This window comes from Poecilia reticulata, linkage group LG22 (assembly GCF_000633615.1).
Source record: "Poecilia reticulata strain Guanapo linkage group LG22, Guppy_female_1.0+MT, whole genome shotgun sequence".
NCBI lineage: Eukaryota > Metazoa > Chordata > Actinopteri > Cyprinodontiformes > Poeciliidae > Poecilia > Poecilia reticulata.
The window spans coordinates 11,213,280-11,235,681 of record NC_024352.1 but is presented as its reverse complement, the minus strand read 5'-3'; the positions used below and the strand labels follow the sequence as shown (position 1 = coordinate 11,235,681).

At 39.3% G+C, this 22,402-nt stretch overlaps 2 protein-coding genes across 15 annotated transcripts in view; one reads left to right on the top strand and one right to left on the bottom strand.

Annotated features, from left to right (window-relative positions):
* The window catches only part of LOC103458527 (formin-1), a 66,241-nt gene extending 60,954 nt beyond the window's left edge, over positions 1-5,287 (bottom strand). For 4 of the 5 annotated variants that reach the window (XM_008399418.2, XM_008399419.2, XM_008399416.2 and 1 more), the window contains exons 1-2: positions 5,182-5,287; positions 2,174-3,821 (exon numbers count right to left, since the gene is read on the bottom strand). In XM_008399418.2, coding sequence (XP_008397640.1) covers positions 2,174-3,758 — 1,585 coding nt within the window. In that variant the 5' untranslated portion in view covers positions 3,759-3,821; positions 5,182-5,287. Of the gene's footprint in view, positions 1-2,173; positions 3,822-3,923; positions 3,980-5,181 lie in introns of those variants that run through there. The other variant, XM_017302554.1, reaches the window with a different exon arrangement.
* Positions 5,288-8,132: 2,845 nt separating this feature from the next.
* Positions 8,133-22,402, top strand: part of LOC103458525 (ryanodine receptor 3) — a 108,824-nt gene continuing 94,554 nt past the window's right edge. For all 10 annotated transcript variants that reach the window (XM_008399413.2, XM_008399409.2, XM_017302488.1 and 7 more), the window contains exon 1: positions 8,133-8,636. In XM_008399413.2, coding sequence (XP_008397635.1) covers positions 8,589-8,636 — 48 coding nt within the window. In that variant the 5' untranslated portion in view covers positions 8,133-8,588. The remainder of the gene's footprint in view (positions 8,637-22,402) is intronic.

The window sequence follows — 22,402 nt, the reverse complement described above, 5'->3', positions numbered from 1 at the left end:
CCATACTTGCCAGCAACCCTAACCCTAACCCTTACCCTAACCCTACCCTAACAAGATGTTATAAACGAGCAATATTTATGGCAAAATTCCTCACAGATCATTTACCTTATTCAAGCTGAGTTTCTCTGACTCCGTCTGCTGCTGCCTTTATTCTGAGCCGATCAGAGGGGGAGGGGGTGGGGGGGGAGCGCTCTGCTAATGCGCTGTTGTGCGCCTTCAAAATAAAAGCATGCGAGTGGAAGATTTTAAAATTCTTTGCAATTGAGGTGAAATTATTGGGGGGGACGAATGTAACTCTTTCAATATTGGGGGGGGGACATGTCCCCCCCTGTCTCCCCCGCTTCCTACGCCTATGCTAAGGGGTATGCAAAATAATGTAAAACACTCATCTTAATCTGTACTAATCCCAAAAAACAGATAAGCTGGTTCTGAAAAATTTTGTTCAATAAGCAACAAAATTGCTTAACTGCAGAAACTCATGTGGAAGTAAATAAATCATCAAATAAAAAAAAAGTTCAGTGCAAATGTGCAAAAGCCTTTGAGTTGAGCTTTTTCAATGCTTCAGCAAGACAATGAACCAAAACGCACACTCAAAACGAGATTAAAAGCTTAAAGAAAAATACTTTTAAAGTTGCAAAGATGCAGTATATATGTATCTTGTGCAGTCTTGTGTGAATCTGCATGCGTCCATTTTTCTATCATGTTGCTGCTGGCACCATTTTCCTCCAATGAGAGACAATAACGGATAAAGAAAAAATTTAATCCTATTGTGTTCCTTCTAGAGCAGATTTTTGCCTTTGGAAAAAGAATCTTACTTAACTCTAACATCTAGAAAGCAGAGCAATCGAAAAATGGGCTAAAATATCAACAGGTGCACATATAAACCAAAAAGACCAAAAAGGAATATTTGAAGCTTTCTTATACATTGTGTAAATCTTAAAATCCTGAACCATGCATGAAGGGTTAATTATTGTTTTCCTTCTAGACTGGCCATTAAGTTTGAGAGTCCTGACCTTGTGATGGGCCAATGACTTTCTTCTTGATTGTTCTTATATAAAGTCTAAATAACTAGTATGATGTTTAACTTTTAAGCACATTTTTTAAAATAACACAGTAATCACTCTTAAAGATGATAGTTAAAATCACAAAGCATGGGCACCCCAAAGGTGTTACCATTTTGTGTTGTTTTGGTGTGTGACTAAAGTGAATGTGTTCCGAATTTAAATCCACATGGGAACATCAGACTGATGTAAAAGGTACACAAATGTCAAGGAGCTCCAAAGACAAATGGGGAAAAAAATCCCAGAAAATGATAAAAAGTCAGAAAGACATCTCTGAACAGGCTTACAACATCACTTTGGCTTTTGAAAGATTACATATAGAGAGGACATTGTGACCGCTTAAATCCATCTATTATACCATTGTCAGATTTACATGCACCAAGATAGATTACAACAGCATGAAAATAAGGAAAGCCCTAATCCTTTTTTATGCAGCCTCTTCCAAAGCTTGACGGGTTTAAGTTTTAGCCCCCTTTGTTTCCAGTTACATAAATGGAATATGAGTGGGGAGGAGGGAAAGCACATCCTCAGACCATCACTTTGGGAATGCTGGAGCTAAGTCTGCGCTCACGTGAACTCAGGTCAGGTCAAACTTGGTGTCAACACAGTCTTTGATCCAGGACACTCCTACTAATCTCTGCTCTCCCTGTAGCGCTGAGGAAGTTATAATGGATCATCAACAAAACTGTTCTCAGGACCCGCTGCCCTGTTCTGGCTCTGCTGGAGAGTTTCTAATTTGTGGTCACATGCATAACCCAAAACCAGAGCAGTAAAAAACACCAACAAAGAGATCCTGCATAGCAGCTCTAACATTTTGCACAAACCAAACTATTAGAGAACAGCTCAAGTGACAAAGTGAAATTTTCTTTGAGGGAAATGAATTCAAGAACCATGTCAGACACAAAGACAAATCCAAACAATTGAATCTCTTTCAAGCCATCACTTTTTGTTCTTTGAACTCCAGCGACAGAACCATGAGATGAAGGGCTCACTCTGACAAACACTTCATGCTGCACAGGTGATAAAAGCGATAATATTTCTATCCCTATCCGAGCAGGGAGTCTGTACATGAAACATTTTTTTTTCACTGTGTGATTTCAGAAAGAACTCACCTGTTGTTGTGGAGTTGCTGGAGGAGTTCCGCTTGGAGATGCTTGGCCGCCTGTTGAGGTCCAGGTCCAGATGGGTGACAGTGCGCTTATTGCCATTCCTATCGATGACTTCAGTAAAGCTTTTGGGTTCATCGGTGTTGCTGGAGTTGTCTCGATAGGAGTCTTCATCCTTATCTGAAAGTAGGACGATGCGGTGGTTAAGCTGTGGACTCAGCTGCTTGGAAGACAAGGGGGACAGCACAGGAGACATGCTTTGGAGGTTGTTGGAGGCCGGGAAAGATGTGTTGAAGACTCCAGCGAGGAAAGGTGAAGAGGGGCTCTTTGATTTGGATCTGACTGGTGCTAAGGGCTCTGCAGTGTGGGAAAGGGGCAGTCGTAACCCCTCAGGAAGTTTACCATTTTGTTTACCCACTTCAAGCCGGTAGTCTCCATTTTTCGTCCCCCACTCTCCAATCTCCTGTTTACTCCCACTGGACCCTGGATGTTGCAAATCTCCGTTAGCATTTGTGCGGCTGACATGGTGAACTTTACCTTCCACGTCCTGTAATTTTGCAACTACCCTGATGCCTGCGTTTCTTAGGTTCATATCACTGTCCAGCTGATGCTGAGCAGATTTGTTGACAGTTAATCTGTTTGCAGCTAACGTCTCCACTGCAGAATCAAACCTTGTAATGGGACGGAGGTTGCCCCCACTCTGTCGTCTGTTCAGGCCCTCTATCAGGCTACAAGAGGATGATGCGTAGCCAAGTTCACCGTCACATTCTGAGAAGTCGTTACAGAAATCCATGACGGGGTCAAAGTTCTGGTTGTCCTCCACGAAGTCCCAGTTTTCTTGAGTAGTCCGGAAAGGTTCCTCCACTGTAACGATGAGTTTACTGACTTCTCTAACCTTAGAGCTGCTTGGGGTGCTGTCAGACACATAGTCAGAAGCTTTTACCTTTGGGGTTTGCTCTGCTTGTAAAACTGCAGATGTGGATACTTTGTAGTCTGTTGGAAGCTCCACATGTGATTGTCCTTTTGTAGCTTTCTTTTTCATCTTAGTGTGTTGTAAATCCTCTGGCTTGTCGAGCTTCTTGCCTCCCAGCCTCTTCACCTTTTTGCTCTTAGCTGCACCCTTCTTACTCTCAGACATTGGGCAGTTGCTGTCGCTAAGAACCCGACCTCCAAGGTGAACTTCCTGATCTTCCTCGCACTCCTGGAATTTCATATCCTGGTTGCCCATCTTGACTTTGCTAGCACAATCCCGACACAGGGATAACAGATCCACCAGCAACTGGTGGTGCTCAGCCGCCAGCCAGCAGAGCTCGGCGACTGCTTCTTTTGTTGCCTGCTGGGAGTTGAAAAGTTTCCCTGAGGAGTCAGAAGACTGGCCTCTTTGTTTGGACACAGCCAGATTCTGCTTTCCCCAGTCATGGTCATTACTGCTGCTTGCTGAATGAGAGGTGCGGCTCTTGTATTTAAAGATGGGGGCCCGCCTCTTGGGAAAGTAGAGACTGACGTTGCTTAGCTCATAGATGGGTTCATAGAGAAGCAAGATGGTGTGTGTGCCCTCCATGATGGGTGCCATGCTAGTTATATTAGTCATGTGAGAAGGCACTGAGTGCAGAGGAAAATCTCAGGCTATTCATCATCCTGGTTGGATATTGTCCTAGAGAAAGTAGCACACAGAAACAAATCAGAAAGACATAAATTAAGAGACGGCACAGTGCATTTCTACTAAAAATTTCTCTAAGACAAGACATTACTTTACCAGAGCCAATTTAAGAACCACAGGTTGAACCTCTGCATTCAGCTGTCTAAGAGGACCTGGAGGCCAAAGAAGCAATAGCATTTTTTTGTGTGAGTCTAAATATATATGTGGGTTCTGTCAGAAACTTCCCACCAAAATAATCTGTGAAATGGACAAAAAAAAACTTGCCACACAAAATACAAACATAAACACATAAAACATTTTAATTGTAATAAGAACATGTGGAAAGTTTAAGAGTAAGGGTATTTCTGCAAGGTACTAGAAGTTGTGACTTAGCAACTCAGAACAAATGGTTATCTAAATTCCAAACTAATATAAAAAGCCCTACATTTGTATTAATTTTTTTATCATTTGTCAAAAATCTACTTGATCTAATATAGTTTGAAAACTAAAATATGTCCTTATAGTCAGTGCTCTTATTTGCATATTTATTGAGCTTTCAAAAATAATAGGAAACAAATTCTCAATTTTTAAGACTGTTTAGGAGCCTTGTAATTCACTTTACCATCCTGCAGGTAAAAAATAAATAAATAAAAAAATAAAAACACCAATGCACTATTGAAGACCATCTTAAAAACACCAATGCACTATTGAAGACCATCTTAAAAACACCAATGCACTATTGAAGACTATCTTAAGTCGTCTCACAAACTGGGCCCTCCACACTTTCCCATGAAACTAATACTCAACACACCCCAACCCTGCCATTTTTCACCACACTCTGTTTTTGAACAGTCTTCTGTCCTCAATTTACACACTGTCAAGTTTCTATAAGCACATAAAACATTTCTGAACCGCCACTCATCAACATTTTACAAGCTGCAGCAGGCAGAGTCACGCAAGGTGACGGGACATGCAAAAAGCCCCACGCTGAGATGCCTTCAAACATGATTACAAGCACAACCTTACATTTATGCTGCAAATGTTACCTCCTTTCAAATGTTTATGCCATAACATAATCCCGTGGGCCACTGTCACCTTGCAGCAAACGCGAGTATTGGTCAGCATTAAAATGGCAGCATGCATGTTTACAATATCCTTCCAGATTGGGTGGATCTACAAAACACTACAGCTGAAATCGACGCACATTGCAGTAACTTTATTGTAATTTGACATGTATTACACAGAAACTGCGAATCCTCCTCTTATGACACGTTACTATGCTGCAATCAATGTTTGAAGCTTAAAATGAAGAACAATCGTCTGCAACTACAGACGGTAAAACTAGCACCAGGGTAAAACATACACAGTTACTCACCCGGTTTGGTGGAAAGGCAAAAAAAATATTTCCTCACATCTCTGTTCTGCGGCCAGCCAATGCTCACCGCTGCTTCTCTAGACCTGCGTGCTGTGATCAACAGAAGCTTTGACCAATAGCAAAGCGTCCCGCTGGCTCCCTGCTCTCTGGTTGGTTGGGTGTCGTTGAAGGGGCCAACCCACAGTTTGAGTCGGTGCAGCTGCAGCTTGCAGGTAGCCTACGACATGAGATGATGGGAGCCACTCGGTTCCAGATGAACAAAAACGCACACTGCACTTAGCTGTTACAGTTACCATATAAAAGTCAGCGCTATCATACGCCGAAATCACAATCGTCCAGATCAACTGAAATTATACATCCACATTTAATTCAACTGCTGATGTGTCACCAAGTGTTGTGAAACAGAGACATCTAGTGGCGAGTTTGTTCATTAATCACTAGAATCCAATAAAATTGAATCAGGCATGCCATGTATTTAATATGACATTTTAAATTAATAAAGCGTGGCGTTATTGAATGGAAACATTAATAAACGAAGTCAACATGAAGAAATATAAATCCTCATATTTTACATTTTAGAGGAAATTTTACACGTTTTATTTTAAACTGGTCAAACCCCTTTTTGGTTGGCCTGACTTACAAAAACGTAATTGGTGCCAATAAATAATTTGTAAAAAAAAAAAAATCCAAGATGAACATTCCACAGGAAATCAAGTGCTGTTTTACTATTAATCTTATTGATTTTAGACTAAGTACACTTTTAAGGAATCCTTTTGTGTGCGTGTGTGCGTGTGTGCGTGTGTGTGTGTGTGTGTGTGTGTGTGCGTGCGTGCGTGTGTGTGTGTGTGTGTTTTGGTCTTCTTTTTAGGTCTTTGTGATTCAAAATCAAAGCTTTTTTAAATGAAAGACATGTATTTACTGTACACCTGAGCATAAACTCACAAACTTTAATGTTGAACCATAGAGAGGAGGTGAAAACCATTTGAGGAGCACTGACTGAGACTGAATCTCATTTCCTGGTGTTCCACCTACTTGCACTCTAGAGGATACATTATTAAACTGACAGAAAAAAAGATTTGTCTCTGATGTTTATCTTTAAATCCATCATGATGTGTGCAAAGCTCATCATTTATCATTTGCCAACAGAGGTACAGTGTGTGGGTTTTTAAAAACTCAATATGGCTTTATTTATATAGCCTTTCTCAAACTTCATTGAAATTTAAGGTGCTGAACAAAGGTGCAAAAGAAAACGGACATTGCTATAAAATGTATTAAAACACGAGTCAGTTTTGAAGAAAAAGATTACAGTGCATTAAATTTTCTGACAGACTAAAATAGATCAAAAAAAGAAAAATAGAGTAAGAATGTTAAAGTGTACGACACTAAATGTTAAATAAAATACACAATAAATCTGGGGAAAACAAGCTCAAGAAAGTCGGAGCTGAATATTACTCTTAAGTATGTAATGGTTTTTCTGGGACGCTAAATAATTTTTAACTCTTGTAGCCAGGAAGGAACTAACCTATTTTCTACTAAACTACAAATTTTACAGCAGGACAGAAAAATAACGCTTATAATGAAGAAACAGAAAGTAAGCACAGTGATAATTTTTAACTAATTTAATCATTTCTGATGCTTTCAATGTGCTATAAGTGGGTTTGAAATACATGCTAGTAATACTTTTGTCCTGATTTGACTCCTGCATAGCAGTAGTTGAGATGTTTAAAGTTACTTTTGAGAAGGAAATGATATTTTTTTAGCATATAACAGTCTATTTCCACATAGTTAAATAACTTGATAGGCCTCACATATGGAAGTAATGTGTCTGATTGCTATGAGTTCCACTTCATGAACAGAATCACTGAAAGAAATTAAGTTTTTCAATATCTAATTTGTTCAGATGTATTCATATTGAGTAAACTATCAAATGTTATTACACTTAATTTGTGCATTTGTGCATTCTTGTCTTCAATTTTACTTTAGAAAGCAAGGTAACTTAGTCAAATGTTATTTGTTGTGTCAGCTGAAAATAAACCATACATAATAAATGCTTGATGGAATGTTTATACATATTCACAAACCATTTTCCTTTGTAAGAAGCAGAACAGAGAGACAACTTTTGTATGGACCATTGCTACACTGAACATTAAAAAGCTCCATGTATAACTTCTAACTTGAGCACTTTAACAAGCACTTCCATAAAGTCATTTTTCACTTTGCACTTCAAAATACTTTGTGATAGCTTAAACCACCATACATCATCCAGAATAATTTGATTTAATTTGTGCTTTGAGTTTCACTTTATGAAAGAGTCACTGAAATAAATTACGTTTTTTACTATCTAATTTACACAGATGTATTCACATTGCATCAAAAAAATAAAAGAAAATAAAAACAAGGCTAAAGAGGTAGCCCTTACAGATAAGCCGGGGCCTAAGCAGTTCCTAATTTAGGCAATAGAGGGCAGCATTGCATCATGGAAGCATTTATTTATACTGAAGCTCTGGAAAGAGGTGAGTTTTGTTGTGGCGGCAAGTTAGATCAGTTTGTCTAAAAAAAAAATAAGATAAATATTTCTTTGCATTCATTATCGATTAATTGAGTTTAATGTGACTTCATTTGTAAGTGATAGATCATTTTGAATCCAAAATAAAATGTCATTTTTTAAATGTGTGTTAGTTGTATTTTTAAAATGTTAAGAATAAAAATGTTAAAAACGCACAAACAACATTCTCACTAGGCACAAGTAATTTCAGAGTGAATTAATAACAACAATAATAAAAAAATGGTTCATGTGTTAGAAGAGGAAATAATGCATTCTCTGCTCAGAGATGTGAAGACATTTCTGCAGATAGCATTTTAAGTCCTCTCTCTCTCTCTCTCTCTCTCTCTCTCTCTCTCTCTCTCTCTCTCTCTCTCTCTCTCTCTCTCAGGCTTGCAGCGGTTGTGCAGCAGGAGCCTGTGTGGGAGCAGCAGGGCGCTGACCATGGTGCTGATCTAGACTCTTAATGGAAATAGCACCTTCTGTGAGTTTCCTGCTGGAAATTCCTCCTCAGCAGGCTGCTTGTCAGATAGGGCGGGGGGGAAAAAAACCCAGCTTCGCCTCCCCGTGCTAGACTCCATTCAGTCGCTAATTGTTTAAATATTCGCGCTTTCACTGCCGTGTCGATAAGCATTGACGGTGACGTCGAAGATAAAGAACCCCGGTGGCCGCTGTTTCTGCGTTGCACCGTCCCCACCGATGCTGACACGCACTCCTCCGCCGGGCGGCGAGCGGGGCGTAAGCACACGGGCTTGACTGACACATGCTGCAGTATTCTCCCCGCTGTATGGCCGTGGATTAGCTGTATGCTAATATCGACAAGGGGAGCGGAGCCAGCGGAGTCTGAACGGGCTCCTTTGCAGCCATGGCTGAAGGCGGAGAGGGAGAGGATGAGATCCAGTTCCTCAGAACTGTAAGTAGCCACAGTCACATTTCCTGCTGCTCATCCGGTGCCTGAGGAATTTTGTGGTGTCCAGTCTTTCATTTATGGGACTAGGTGGTTATTTCAATTGATAACCTGTCATTGACATGCTGTTTTCATCAGGCAGCCTTTGATAACCCTCTGCCTGTTCGCAGATCTTACAGGCGGTATATTCCTCTATTGTTTTGCGCATGGCTCGCTGTCAGCTATTGTCTTTTCCTGCAGTCTCTGTTTAAAGAAGTTATCAAGAGCAATATTTCGGATGTGGTGAACTTGGCTTTTTGCACCTCGCTGCACCCTTGTCCTCATGTGCTCACAGCTTTTACTCAAGCACATTTGGATTTGACTTGAAATAAAAGAATTTGAGATCTGCTTAGAAATACTTGAGGGGGAAAAAAAAAGCGTAGTACTGAAGCCGGTTTTTAATGCATTGTGCTGCACTGGCTGGGTAAGCTGCCTGTCCCAGCAGTAACCCCAGGGGTTCTTGCAGCATGAGCTAAGAAGCACATTTCCTAATAAAAACTAGTCCTTATGGCTCATGCTGTTTTACTTGTTGGATTCGGAGTCAAAATAAATACATTTATAAAAAGATAGAGTAGCGCTTAAAATAACAGTACAACATGGGTGGCATTGTATTTAAGCAAACAATTTACTAGAGAGCAGTAGAATAAGGGAAACCAACAGATTTAACAGACATGCATCCGGCTGATCTGTGTTGAATCGTCAGTTGAAATCTGAGCAGATAATGAAAAGGTAGCAATGTTTGGCTTAATCAGTGCAATGATTCTGTGAGAGAAACAGATGTCACACAAACCCCTTATCTAAAGACAAGTCAGAAAACATACATGCTCGTTACTGTAGCACCGCTTGCAACACTGTTGCCTTGCAGTAAGAAAGCTCCGGGTTCAGATTCTGGCCTGGGGTTTAAAAGTTCTCCCTGTGGGAGTCTTCTCTACAGGCTGTCTGACTTACAGTCTAAAAATTCTGACTTTTAGGTTAATTGGTCTGTCTAAATTGCTCTTAGGTATGAGTGTGTGTGCGCAGATCAGATGGAATACATTCAAATACTTGAAGATGTCACGGCGGAGAAAATTCCATTTTAAATTGATGTTTCAACAAGACTGCAACCCCAATTACATCAATAAGTGAGCAGCGTTTTGGTTCTAGGCCAACAAGGTTTATGCTTTTGAGTGGCCAGCCCAATCCGCAGACATTTTTCTTTTAAAAAACTTGAGGGGTGACATCAAAAACAGTGTTTTTCTGAGGGAAAACCAGGAAATGTAAATGAAACCTGTGATGCAGTCCGATTGTCATGGGCTAGAACATATGCTTATAGGTGCCAGAAATTGATCATGCAACAAAGTTGTGGTTCAGTTTTCAGAAACATGGGTTTAAATCCTAATATCAGTTCAATAGTTCATAAGTAAAATAATTCAGAAAACAGTTACAAATTAAATGAACTAAACAATTAAAACTTAAAGAAAAATGCAATATTTCTATTCTTTACCACTTTCTGTTGATGGACAACTTCATGTTTTGATGTGGAAAACAGCTTGAAGTATTCCTAGTGCTCTTTTTAAAATGAAAATATGGATTGTAAGCTTCACCTGAATTTTTTTATACATGCTGATGCTGCTATTGTTTTAAACAAGAATATATTTCAAAACTTAAACGGGCTTCAAATCATTGTTAACCAGCACCGCCATGGAAGCACTTGTGGTTTGGATCAAGTGCGTTTCTTTTGCGGAGATTTAGCGTTTAAGTCTGCGTAAACGCTAAACACTTACAAAGATTGACAATTTGAGACGCATCAGGGCCGAAAATGTATGCTTATACAGGATAGACAAAAGAGCCAAGAGCTGGAGGTCTTCCAGAGAGGCCCCCCGAGATAGTAGGAGGTGTTTGGTTGCACATATCACAAGCACTGCTGCTTGTGGTCTCTCTTTATTAAGCTGCTCACAGATGCGCAACCTGCTGCGTACTGAACCAACCACTGCATCACTGCTCTTATTTTATTTATTTTTTTTACCCAAGCCACGGCCAGATCCTCTAATTTAATTAACATTTTTGAGTCTTACATCAGGCTGCTTGCTTTAAACAAAAAATCCCCAGTATGAAAAGGGCAAGTGAACATAAACATTATCAGAAGGACACTATGGGTCGGTGAAAAATAACATATCTTTAGTTTACAAGGCAGCTAGAATAAAATCAATACTTACCAGCAAGTTGTGACCTGGTTTGCTCTTTATCAAGGTCGTTGCTAGCTAAGGCAAAAATAAAACACCTGTTCTATGTTAACTTAACATAAAACGGGTAACACAGGAACTATCTTCCACCAAGCAGTACATTCATTTGTTATGAAATGGTGAAACAAAGAAAGCAGTGAAAGGTTACAAAAAATAATAAAGGAGAAAAACATAAGAAAGAAAAAATCAAAATGCAAATGTAAGAAAAGAAATGTGAATAAATAAAATAAGAAAATATGTGGATAAATAAAGAAAACGCATCCACCTCCATGCTTTGGAGTTCCTTTTAGAATGCTGCACTTGGGTTATGTGTCCTCCTTTTTATGTGTCTATATGACTGAGTTTTATACTATTCTGCTCAAAGAACATGTTTCCTGAGATGCTGGTCTTTACTTTTGTGGCAAACTTTGAACTTCTGACCTTTGTGTTTATTCTACCAAACCAAAAATTTTCCTCCTTGCACACTTCCCATGGATCTTAAACTTATGCTGTATCTTAAATGTGCTGCATAAGACATGCACGTTCATATCAAATGCACGTGCATGGTGTGCACGTGCATGAAGACCTGGTGTGGGTTTCTGACATCGTAGTGTTTTTGGAGATGGTCTTCTTTCTGAAGGCCTGAGACTGCTCTTTCAGTCTCTATGGAACTGTGGTGTTCACTCTCACTTAAACAGTCAGGAATGCGCCAACCAAATGTATTTAAACAAGGCAAAGCCTCTTTCTAGATACTGAGTAATTATGTTCATATATGAAATGCCTATGTGTGATTTTACCTATTTTAGGTTCAAATAAATGTTTGGGTGTCATTTATTCGTCAATAGAAACAAATGTCCTTATCTTTCTTTTTCTATCTTTTGCAAAAACATATTTTAATCAGCTTTAATTGTGTGGTTATACCACTTTAAATGTTCAGGACAAATATGTTAGAAAAACACAAAACCTTTCTTAAGCTCTTTTGACAACTATGCATCAGTCATTTCTTTAACTCTAGTGTATATCACGCCATTTCATATTTCACATTTTGCCTTTCCTGTTTGACAAGTGTTTTATTTAATGGACAGAGGAACTATTCGGGCCCTTGATTTCAGATTTAAAATCTGTTCTAAACTGGCTTTTCCAGAGCCAGACTCAGTTTGAATAAGGGAAGCAAAAAGTGTCAGCCCGTTCCTTATTGAACCAGCTGGTAACATTCGGACTATTTTTCCAGATAGACAATGAGTTTTCAGATGTACCTTCCTTTTTCCAAGAAAAATCTGATACTTCCTGCTTATTTTTTTCCCCTGCAACGACACAACCTTTTAAGCGCAGCACAGAGAGGTCAACACATCAGCATGCGTGCCACTTCAAATAGAGCTGACATTTCAGCATCATTTCTTCTCTTTAAGGGCCTTGAACTTAAATGCCACACACAATGCAAGCTACTTTCTTCTTCAGCCAGCTGTGGTTGTTCTAAATTTATCTGTTTTGGTTCAATTTGTCAAATTCATGAAAAAATAAATTAAAAAAAGCCCTTCAGTTCTTGCTGTGGGAGAAGAAAACATGAGAAAACCAATATGAACCAACAGAAAACTCCAGTTGCTTTGGAAAAGCTGGCTTTAACAGCTTGTTGCATTTCTCCACAGCAAATCAGCTGATAGACTGGATGGTGTTTGGGAGTTTTAAGTGTGCAAAGTAGTGTGTGGTGAATGCAAATGCAGAGCTGTTGCCGTGTGGCGTAGTCAGGCTGCACCAGACATGCCACGGCAGAGCACAGCAAAGAAATTATTCATCATCTAAGCAAGATGCACAGCATAACAGTTGAGGGTAGAGAAGAGGAGCATGCATCCAACCTCAGCATATGAATCCGTTCATAATTTACGTGTGCAAAGTCATTCCTTTAACCCTAGCTTAAGTCAGTTTTATGGAAAAATACCACAAATTCCCTCTTCCAACAAATGCATGGAGACACATCTTGCCTTTACATTTTGTGGGCATGTAGCTAATATTAAAATGTTTACCATTATTGGAATTGGGGAATGTGATGAAGGAGTTTTCAAACTGTCTTTTCTCTAACAACACAAAGTAATTTCCCTGGAGTGGAAGCAGAAATTACCCCTACCGGACCGCTGCCTATAAACCCAGCTCAGTGGGAGGAGAGGTGGGAAGAGGAGAGAGCAGGAAAAAAAAAAGAGCAGCGATATCTCTCAGCCATGGGTAATTTGATGTTGCGGGATGAGGAACGGTGCAGTTTGTGAGGCTGGAGATACGAGTAGCTTCTCCCGCAAACAGCTCTCTAATTTCAGAGGGAGAGTCTAATAAGCCTTTAAATTCTGTTTTGTCCTGTCTGCAAACGCCCTCAGATGGTTCATCTCCATCAGCAATGGCTTCATAATAAGCAGTAGAGTGAATAAAATATTACCCTACAGTTGCATTGCTCAGGGTGCTCATTACATAAGGGGACTTTTCCAAATGAATTGCTTTTTCCAGAGCAGAAAAGAAGAATTTAAGGCAAACTTTTGCTCCCAATTTACTTTTCTTTCCATTTAATTTAAAATCATGCTAATGGAAGGTATTTCATACCTATTCTTTTTCTTATTATATGCAAAGGTAAAATATGACGTACACACAGCGATGCACATGAACAGCCTCTCCATCGTGAGGATCCCTGCTAGGCGAATATCAAATTCTGGGGATCTATTAGCAGTTTGAGTGGGTGTAGCGACTTTGAAAAGGCCAGACTAGGGCTGTGACTAATGCTCTGTGGCAGTGCAAGGCTTGTTTATGTGAAGGCACAGACCTCACTTTGCATCCAGGCGATGATTGTCGATGCAGCACCGCAGAGGAATAATGCAATGAGCCATCACAAGCCGCTTCAGAAGAAAGACGGCGAGCGGAAGAGCCATGAAGCGTTAATTTCAGATGAAGCCTTGGCCTAAAATGCAGAGTTGTGTACCTCCTGGCTTGGTGTCTCTGTTCTATTCTTCCATTGATCTTCACTTATTTTTCTGTATTTGCTTTTCTGCATTTGCTTTGTTTAATTTGTTTGTTTACCTTGTTCTGATTTTTTGTTGCTTTCAAGTACTGAGCTGCAACAGCTTTGTATGTTACTCTGGTTGACTCAACAGGAAGCAGATGCAGGCAAATATAGACGTAGAGAATGTGCTGAAGACAGATTATGAGAATTTCTAGGACCTCCAACAATCATCTTAAAATAAACATAGCTGAAGCATTTTTTATTTATACTTTTCGTTTGAGTTGATCTGAGTTTCTAGGAATCTCTAGTTAGTAATCCGTGATTTTCTAGACTTTATTGTGTGATAAAACGGGTCATGTGGGACTGGCATGAAACAAAGGAGGAATGTGTAGAAAATCACTCCCATTGCTGCATATCATAGTGTGTCTGTGATGCTGTCTGTCCGTTTCTGTTTCAAATGCTCTGGGACCTTATCAGAGTGTGAGGCATCAGAAACTCCTTGGAAGAGATCTGATCTTGAATAATGATGGACAACTGAAAATCGGTCGCTACTGGGTTTTTTATCAGAATAATGAGCCATAAAATGTGAACAAATCATGACAGAAATTACTTGCCAGCCACAAAAGTAACCTTCACATGTGGCTGTCCTGGTCCTCAGACCTAAACTCATTGAAAAACCCTATGAGGTTTGGTGAATATGAAGAAAATGGATTCCAGACCTCTAATCACTGAACTGCTGTTTAAAATGTTCTTGAAGGTGTATGATATGACAGAAGCCTTTCCTGAAATACTAAACACTTTTCTTCTGGGCTGCGTGAGACTCTCCAATTGCAGTGTAGATTTTTCTTATTTTGTTTATCGGCTGAAACTAAAACTCATTCACAGTTCTGAAAATTGCAATTTCAAGAGCTCAGCTTGCAGAAATGTGTGTCCCGGGGGTGTGTGTGTGTGTGTGCGTTTGCGTGTGCTTGCAGCTTTTGTGAATTGAAGTGTTGTTGTGTGATGAAGATGGACAGATCAGATAGGTCTGTGATGTAGTGGGGAATTAAGCCAGCAGGTCTGCCTGAACACAATCCTGTGTAAAGCTCCTATAATGAGCTATTGATTGCGCCACTAAATGAAGAAATTTCCTTCGTAATGTTGGTGCCATGCAGTAAACAGGCCTGACTAATCGGGTGTTTTAGGTAATGAATATTTGATAAGGCCATGTAAAAAACTTTCTCTCACAGAGAGCATTTTGTTGTACGTTAGGATCTCCAGGATTGCTGCCATTTATGTTTTTAGTTTTAATGTCAGGGGGACTTCGTATGACTTTGCCGACTTGTGCCGAAAAAAAATACAGAATGGAGTTTACTAATGATCTAGAATGGCCAGAGTTATTAACTTGAAAATAGATTCAGAGAAGACAAATAATAAATCAAGATTTGGACAAACTATTGTTGAACAAACCTTTGCCAAGGCCAGTTTTGGAACAACGCATTTAATAAATGTAAATGAAATTAACACAATTAGAGTCATGAAATTTACTTAAGCTGGCACATGTTTCCATTTACCGTAATATTACTAGAAAATAAACAAAATGCGTCTGCAGGCCTTGACACTGAGACAATAACAAAGAACAAAAATAGGTGTACACTCGAAAAGGCTGATTTGCTCATCTGATTTAGAAGTTGCATAAAACAGAAGGTGAAATAAACAAATAATGATATTGACTGGAATGCATGAAAACCGGGAAGTTAACTTAACAGAAGCCTGGATATTTCTCAAATGACATGCAGTTCATTTAGGCTTGCGCCACTTATGCAACTGACATCCCTGTTACTACAGAAACGGTGTCAGTGCTTGTAGGATTTTACAGTGCATAAGAATCATTAAAAACACTGCTATTGGTAGTCCATGTGAATCATTCCCCTCCTACATAAAGCAGCTCTGGTATGTGCTGCAATTATGTCCAATGTTCTATCTCCCCGCTGCGCCTCTAATAAACCACTTAGACGAGCGTTTACTGCTTTAATCTGCTGCTGTTCAGGCGCATTTGCAGAAGGAAGTTTAGTGACTTTAGAGTCTTATGTAAACCACAAAAGTCTGAATTGTAATGCTTGAGTGCCAGCTTTGGATGGATCTCTCCTAATCGCACGATTGTCATGGATGATTTGAACTGAATTGGCTGATGATGTGCAAATGTGTAATTTTATGGGACTTTCACATTATTGCAATGTGTCTGATCACAAGTTACTTTCTTGTTTGTCTCTAAACATGCCTGTGTTTTTATCTGATATTGATGGCAGTGGCATTGCTCATAAAAGATTCAAGATTGCACCACGGCAGCAGTGACGAGGACTTTTTCACACTCTTTATTGGGCTTATTGCTGCAGAGTCAACAGTGTATTATGAGAAAATGCACTCAGCAGCACGCAGGCCAAGAGATTCATGGTTGTTGCATTTGCGGCAGAGATAATCGGTAATACACATGCTTGCAAATAGATTAAGTTCCATGCATTTTCAGTCATCAACAACAACATGAAATGTAGCTTTTCTTGTACTTTTTCTCAACGCTCTGCGGTGCTTCTTTGGAGCTTTTTTTTTCTTTACAGTTTTGTTTGTACCTAGTCTACCCCTGCAGGTGACAGACTGAGCAGAGGCTATGCATCGCTGCAGCATTTGAGTTTTTCCACATCCTTATTCCTGTTCTCTTTCAACTTAGAGAAGTGTCACTGTGGCAGTTTTACTACGGATCTGACTCTTCAAATTTCCCTCAGGAAGTTTTCAATGGCTTTCTCTCTAAAAGAATGCCAAATCATAGTCAAGAGGGTTGATATTTTATGGTGAACAATTTTCCTGGTAGAGGATTTCTTTTGAGTATTTTTTTGCACAACCTCTTGGTTTTTCCAGACATTTCTCATATGAGTGTACCTATGTTGGTCAAATAAGCTCTTTGATTTAATATTTCCACTTTTCATGGCTCTATTCTTTGTGACACCTAAGTTAATACCAAACACGCCTACCCATCTGTCATCTCTCAAAATTGTAAAAATCGATTTTGACACAATAATCTCAGTCACATCTCTCAGTAGATACAACAGTGCAGTGGTTGTTCTCCGAAAGTCCACCGTCATCTTCATTGGTTTGAGATGCTTACTAACTTCAGGAATTCCATGGATGGTTCCACTGACAAACTGCAACATCTCTTAATTACTCTAATATCCTTGATCTGTTCCTGGCCACTGTCCCCATTGTGGTAAGGATCTTATGCATCTTCCTCAGATGTGAAAAGAACCCTTGTTTACTATTGTATGTGCAAAAGGTTTTGGTTTGCACCCACTCCCAATTTCTGCCTATTAGCAGGAGTGAGATGAAGCAGGCATTGATCAGAAAGTCCCAAAGTGGCCCAGGTGACATCGTGATATGCATCTTTTAAAGTTGTGTAACAATAGCCCAACGTTTTTATCCCTTGTGGAGCACCTAATATGCTCTCTGTATTTAAGAGGTTGATTGGAGGGGTTTGTGCTGCTAAAATTACAAAAAAACGAATGCTGAGAAAGTATGGATGTTTTTTGGGGGAAACAGATGTAGGGTTTCCCCCTACATCTGTTTTCAGCTTAGTAAGCTTTATTTCAGCTTCTGATGTGCAGGCTTGAGGTGGAATATAAACACCAGCAAAAACAGACGAGGAGAATTCATGTCTTCTGCAACACAGCAACATCAGTAAATCAACCTTCGTTTATGTAAAAGCAGATTTCATCTCTCTGCTCTTTCCCCAGAAGCTCTGTGCTGTGGTCCACTTGAAACAGCTGGAAGCTTGGTATCACAGTATCGGCTGTGCTCACTGAGGCAAATTGTGGTGAAACAGAGGGCAGCAGATCTGATGGAAGTCCGAGTTTGTCCGTTTTGTTAGCAAGGGAGCGGACATTAGCCAGGTGGATTGATGTTAATGCCAAAGCTTCACAGCCAGGCACACCTTTTTGTACCATGTTTACATCTCTCCGCTAAATCCCATAGAGAGCTGCGACTCCACTAACCAAGGTGAAGTTGGGGTTGATGAAAAATGGTAAAAAGGTCTCCCAGAAAAGACTGACTGATACTTAGGAGTTCCTCTCTGGAATAGAACTGAGTAAAAAAAAAGCCTTTTATTGTCTCACATTGGGGAAATTCAAGTATTACAGTAGCAAAATGAAAGAACAACAAGGCTTTTAGATTCTCACACAGATGACAATATGTATAAAAAAAACAAAATGAATATTACTTTACAGTAAAGGCAAGGATTAAAACATTTACTGTGTTTGTTAGCAGTGAGTCTAAGAGTAAGGAAATCCAGCAATGCTCCTTCGTGCACGTAGGATGCAGAGAAAGTGAGAGTGACCAAAGAATGGTGGCAAAGAGTAGAATAAAGACTAAAACATGCAAAGTATAAGAGAGTGAAGTACTGAGGCTGCCATCCACAGCACCATCTACGATTTGTGCATTTCTTGGTATATTTTTACTTAAATCCAATGAAAACATTGGAAGTTTGCGCCAAAATTAAACAGCTACACGGAATCTCTTTTAGGTTTGGAGACCAAACTTTGCAGAATTCCTTCTTTAGGGATTGTTTAGTCTCAACTTGTGAGCAGAGTTCCAGTAAAATATTACGACATCTGTAAATAAATACATAGGAAGGATCAAGCCCATCAAAACATGTTAGCCAAGAAACAGGTTGTGGAACTGAAGTGATTTGAACATAACTAAATTAATCAATTTCTAGCAACTGGATACATTTTTATCAAAGAAATCACACAAAATATTGAAATGTTGCCCCAGATGATCCAAGGGAGGAAAAGAAGGAAACATGGCATTTTCTTTCTAGGCTAAACAAGCTGTGTAAATTGGCTAAATCAATGGCACCCATACCTCACATTGACATTCTAGGCCATATAACTAGTTCCTTCACTTCCTTGACCTAAAACAAAAGATAATCTCTATGCCTGTACCACTTGGGACTTCCTCTACTGTCATACAGTTGAGAAGTGAGTAAAAAAAAATCAAGCTTGACTTCCACACTCTGAAAGGCTATAAGGCTGTACCTATTAGTGCTGTTGTCTCTTTTTACCTCCATTGAGGATCAGCCACTAAAAAGACAGCACCTTGCTGATCTGGGAGGTAGAATCAGCCTCTCCATACCTTCCTATGCTCTGCTACAACTATTTCACTCAGGAAGTGAGGCTGCATTTTGTGAACAGAACTAGTGGACAAGGGAAATAATTAGATCTTTTTGTTCTCTAGGGCCTACCATGGTGCTGTAACATTTTGTCCCTCAGCATTGCCTGTGCGATTCTGTAGTCAGTGAGAGAGTGCGATAACATGGCAACCTCTATCCCATGGTAATTGTATTGCCTCAACTTGAACCTTCGGGGAACATTGCACACATCTTAATGTCTTATGTTATTCGTAAGTATGTGCTGTTGAAGCCTAAAGGCAACTGTACTTGAGTCAGACAATGAGTTGCTGGAAACACCTGGAGCATTGATTCTGGCTGTACTTGATACAGCCAGAATCAATGCTCAGGACTGTTGAGTCCTGATCCATCAGATTTGATTGTCCTCACTCAAGATTGAAATTGTTAGTATTCCTGGATGGAGATGTAAAGTTTCTTTTTATTGTTTGTGAGGAAACATCTGTCAGTGTCTTCCTATTTACTTCTACAGAGTTCACCAACAATACTGCATAGATGACATTCGTAGCACTCCATCTATTTTCTATTGCAATTTCTGTTTGGAAAAACATTAATTCATTTTTAATGATTTTTAACATTGGTTAGTTTTATGGAAGTTGTGAGATTTGCCATTTAACCAAGCCAACAGCTTACGGTCTCTTTTACTGTTTGGCCACATCTAGAATAAGCTTAGGAATATTAGTGGACCCACTGATTTTTTTAACCAATTTTGCCCTAGAATATCTTTTGTAGGTGTAGGATTTATAGGAGCCCAAAAGCAGGAAATAAGGGAATTAAGCACTTACTTTGGTGTTCATTTAAAGCCACGGCCAACAAAGGCAGAATACTGCTGTACGGTGTAAAATAAACCCAAAACATTTTACTACCTCCCTGCTAAGAAATTCAGCCTTAATATCTCCAGACTAAAGGTGTGTCGTAATCAACCTGCAGGGCTCAATTCAACACCATATAACCTTTCTCATCAGATGACCTGCTATATGCAGAGCCCATTCACTTCACACTGACTTGTTTTACAGTATCTGCAGAGTGTAAAACGAAAACCAAAATCAACTGCAAAAACATTGGACGACATGCAAGACTTGGCTGCATCACCTTAGGCTATTTGTTTCACAGAGATCGCCGTACCTGTCTAATCTGGAAGATGGATTGCCTGGGTCCATATGGTTACTGCTGTTCACAGCTGTATAGTCTGAGTGTATTGTGATTGGGTAATTACGTTGCCCACTGTGATTAGAGTACCCAGGTCTGAGGCACAATATGTGCCAGACAACTTTCATATACACACCTACACACTCCGAAACAGCTTTAGAAAATCAAATATGCACAGGACTGTTGAACTGCCTCATTTTAAATTATCCCGTGGTGATATGAGAGTATGTTTTCATTAACTTCTTGAAATTCAAGATGAGCCCAGTGTAAGAAGCATTTTGAGCCAGTCCATGCTCTCTTGCTGTTATGGGCTTAGAAATGTGAGCTAGAATCCTGAACTGATGTTGCATATCATAGCATTAGATCTGAAGCACAAAGTTTAGAAATGAATAAAGCCAATTTCTCCACGTAGTAAAACCTCCTAGTGCAAGTACGGGCTGAATCTGCGTACATTGTGCGTCTTCAGCCTGCCTCCTACACCATCCAGCAACAAGATGTAAGGCTGTCACCCTCTGGAAAGCCCTTAAAGGAAGCTAAAATTTCACCTCGTGTCAACTTTAATTTGCTGTGTTTTCTTGGTCTGGCGATGTTGTTGATGTGTCTGTCTGTGTGTGAGCTTTCTTCTCTCCTTCTGTGCTGCACTGGGGGCAGCATGTTCAGCAGTTTGCCCCGAGATGAGAGCATTAGCAGTCCCATTTACACAGCAACACTGAGTCATGAGAACAAAGCTTTCCTCCTCTGGTCCAAAGTTTTTTTTTTGTTGTTTTTTTTTGTTCCCTTTCTCTTTCCATCTCCACTGCTGTCACACCAAAGCGTGTGAGCGCATTAGGCTACAAGGCTGTGAATCACTCCAACAGTAAACCAGTAATCTGTACCAGAATATTCTGGAACAAACATATCTCGCCTGACAGGACTATCTTCTGATACTGTATCAGCATAATGTGAATTTACCCGTATTGTCTTATTTTGTTAGCTCTTTATATTGAGTTTTTAAGAGCAAAAATGTTTTTGTACAACCACTGTTTTAATCAAATATGTTTACATAAAGATATGCTGTACCGTGCAAAAGTCCAAGGTCAAGTGAGTCATTCTTTAATGTTTTTATTTCCATTTAGAATCATACTGTCGTATAGTCTTTTTTTATTCCCAGTTTCTAATCTTTAATCAAGCTTCATGAATGCTATTCAATGTTTTTCTTGGAATGTTATCTAATTAACTTGAAGACAATTTGTTGTATAAATAGAAATATGAAAAGTTGATTTACCTATTATTGTAAATATATGTTTGAGTTTTAGGGGTATGCCTTTATAATCTTTGCACTTCAGCAGACTGAATGTTTTGGGAATTCTACTTGAGTAAATAGGTTGTAATCTTTAGGTTTCCATTTTGACAAAGACCCTTAATTTGACTTTAGCTTGTAACTCGACTTAGCCAATCGAAGACAAAAATGTGCTTTGATTGCAAGCCTTCCATATGCACCGCTGGCTGGATCTGAACGGCTGACTTCCTCCTGGAGAGTGAAAGTGAGTCAGAGGTTTTGAGTTTTGCAGCTTCCAGCAGACTTTCAGGACTGCTCTGTATTTAACTCCATTTAGCTTCATGTCTTACCATGAAATCCTTGGCAGGTTCTCAAAATAATGGTTTCCTGCCCAATTTCTTTTCTATATTTAGATGGTGAATGGTGCCATAAGAGATGCTCAAAGCTTTAGATACTGTTTTGTAAACTAAACCTGCTAAATACGAGTTCCCAACATTTGATAAGCTGGATGCAATTTCTGAAACTCAGTATTTTCCAATACAGTTTATTCTGCACATAATGCAGTTATTCTTTATTTGTTTGGTTTGTTTGTTTTTTGTTGTCCACTTTTCTTGGTTTTTAGATGCTGGTAAATATAGAGTCATTGTCATTTGAAAAGGAGTGAAAAAACTGTTGAATCATAAAGAAAATCTTTCAATAAACCTTCAGAAAGTCATTGACAATTTTAAGAAATTACAAGGAGGTGTTACTCCTTAAAAGCACTGTAAAAAAAATTAAGGATGGTTTAAAACTTTTATGAAGTACAGTTAAAAAATAAAATAATTTCTGTGAGTTCATAGTTCAGTAAATTCTAAATTCTTGTGAAGAATTTAGAATTCTATTAGTCTGTAATGAAAAAAATTCTGTCTTCTACCACTGTAGATTACTTAAAATAGGACT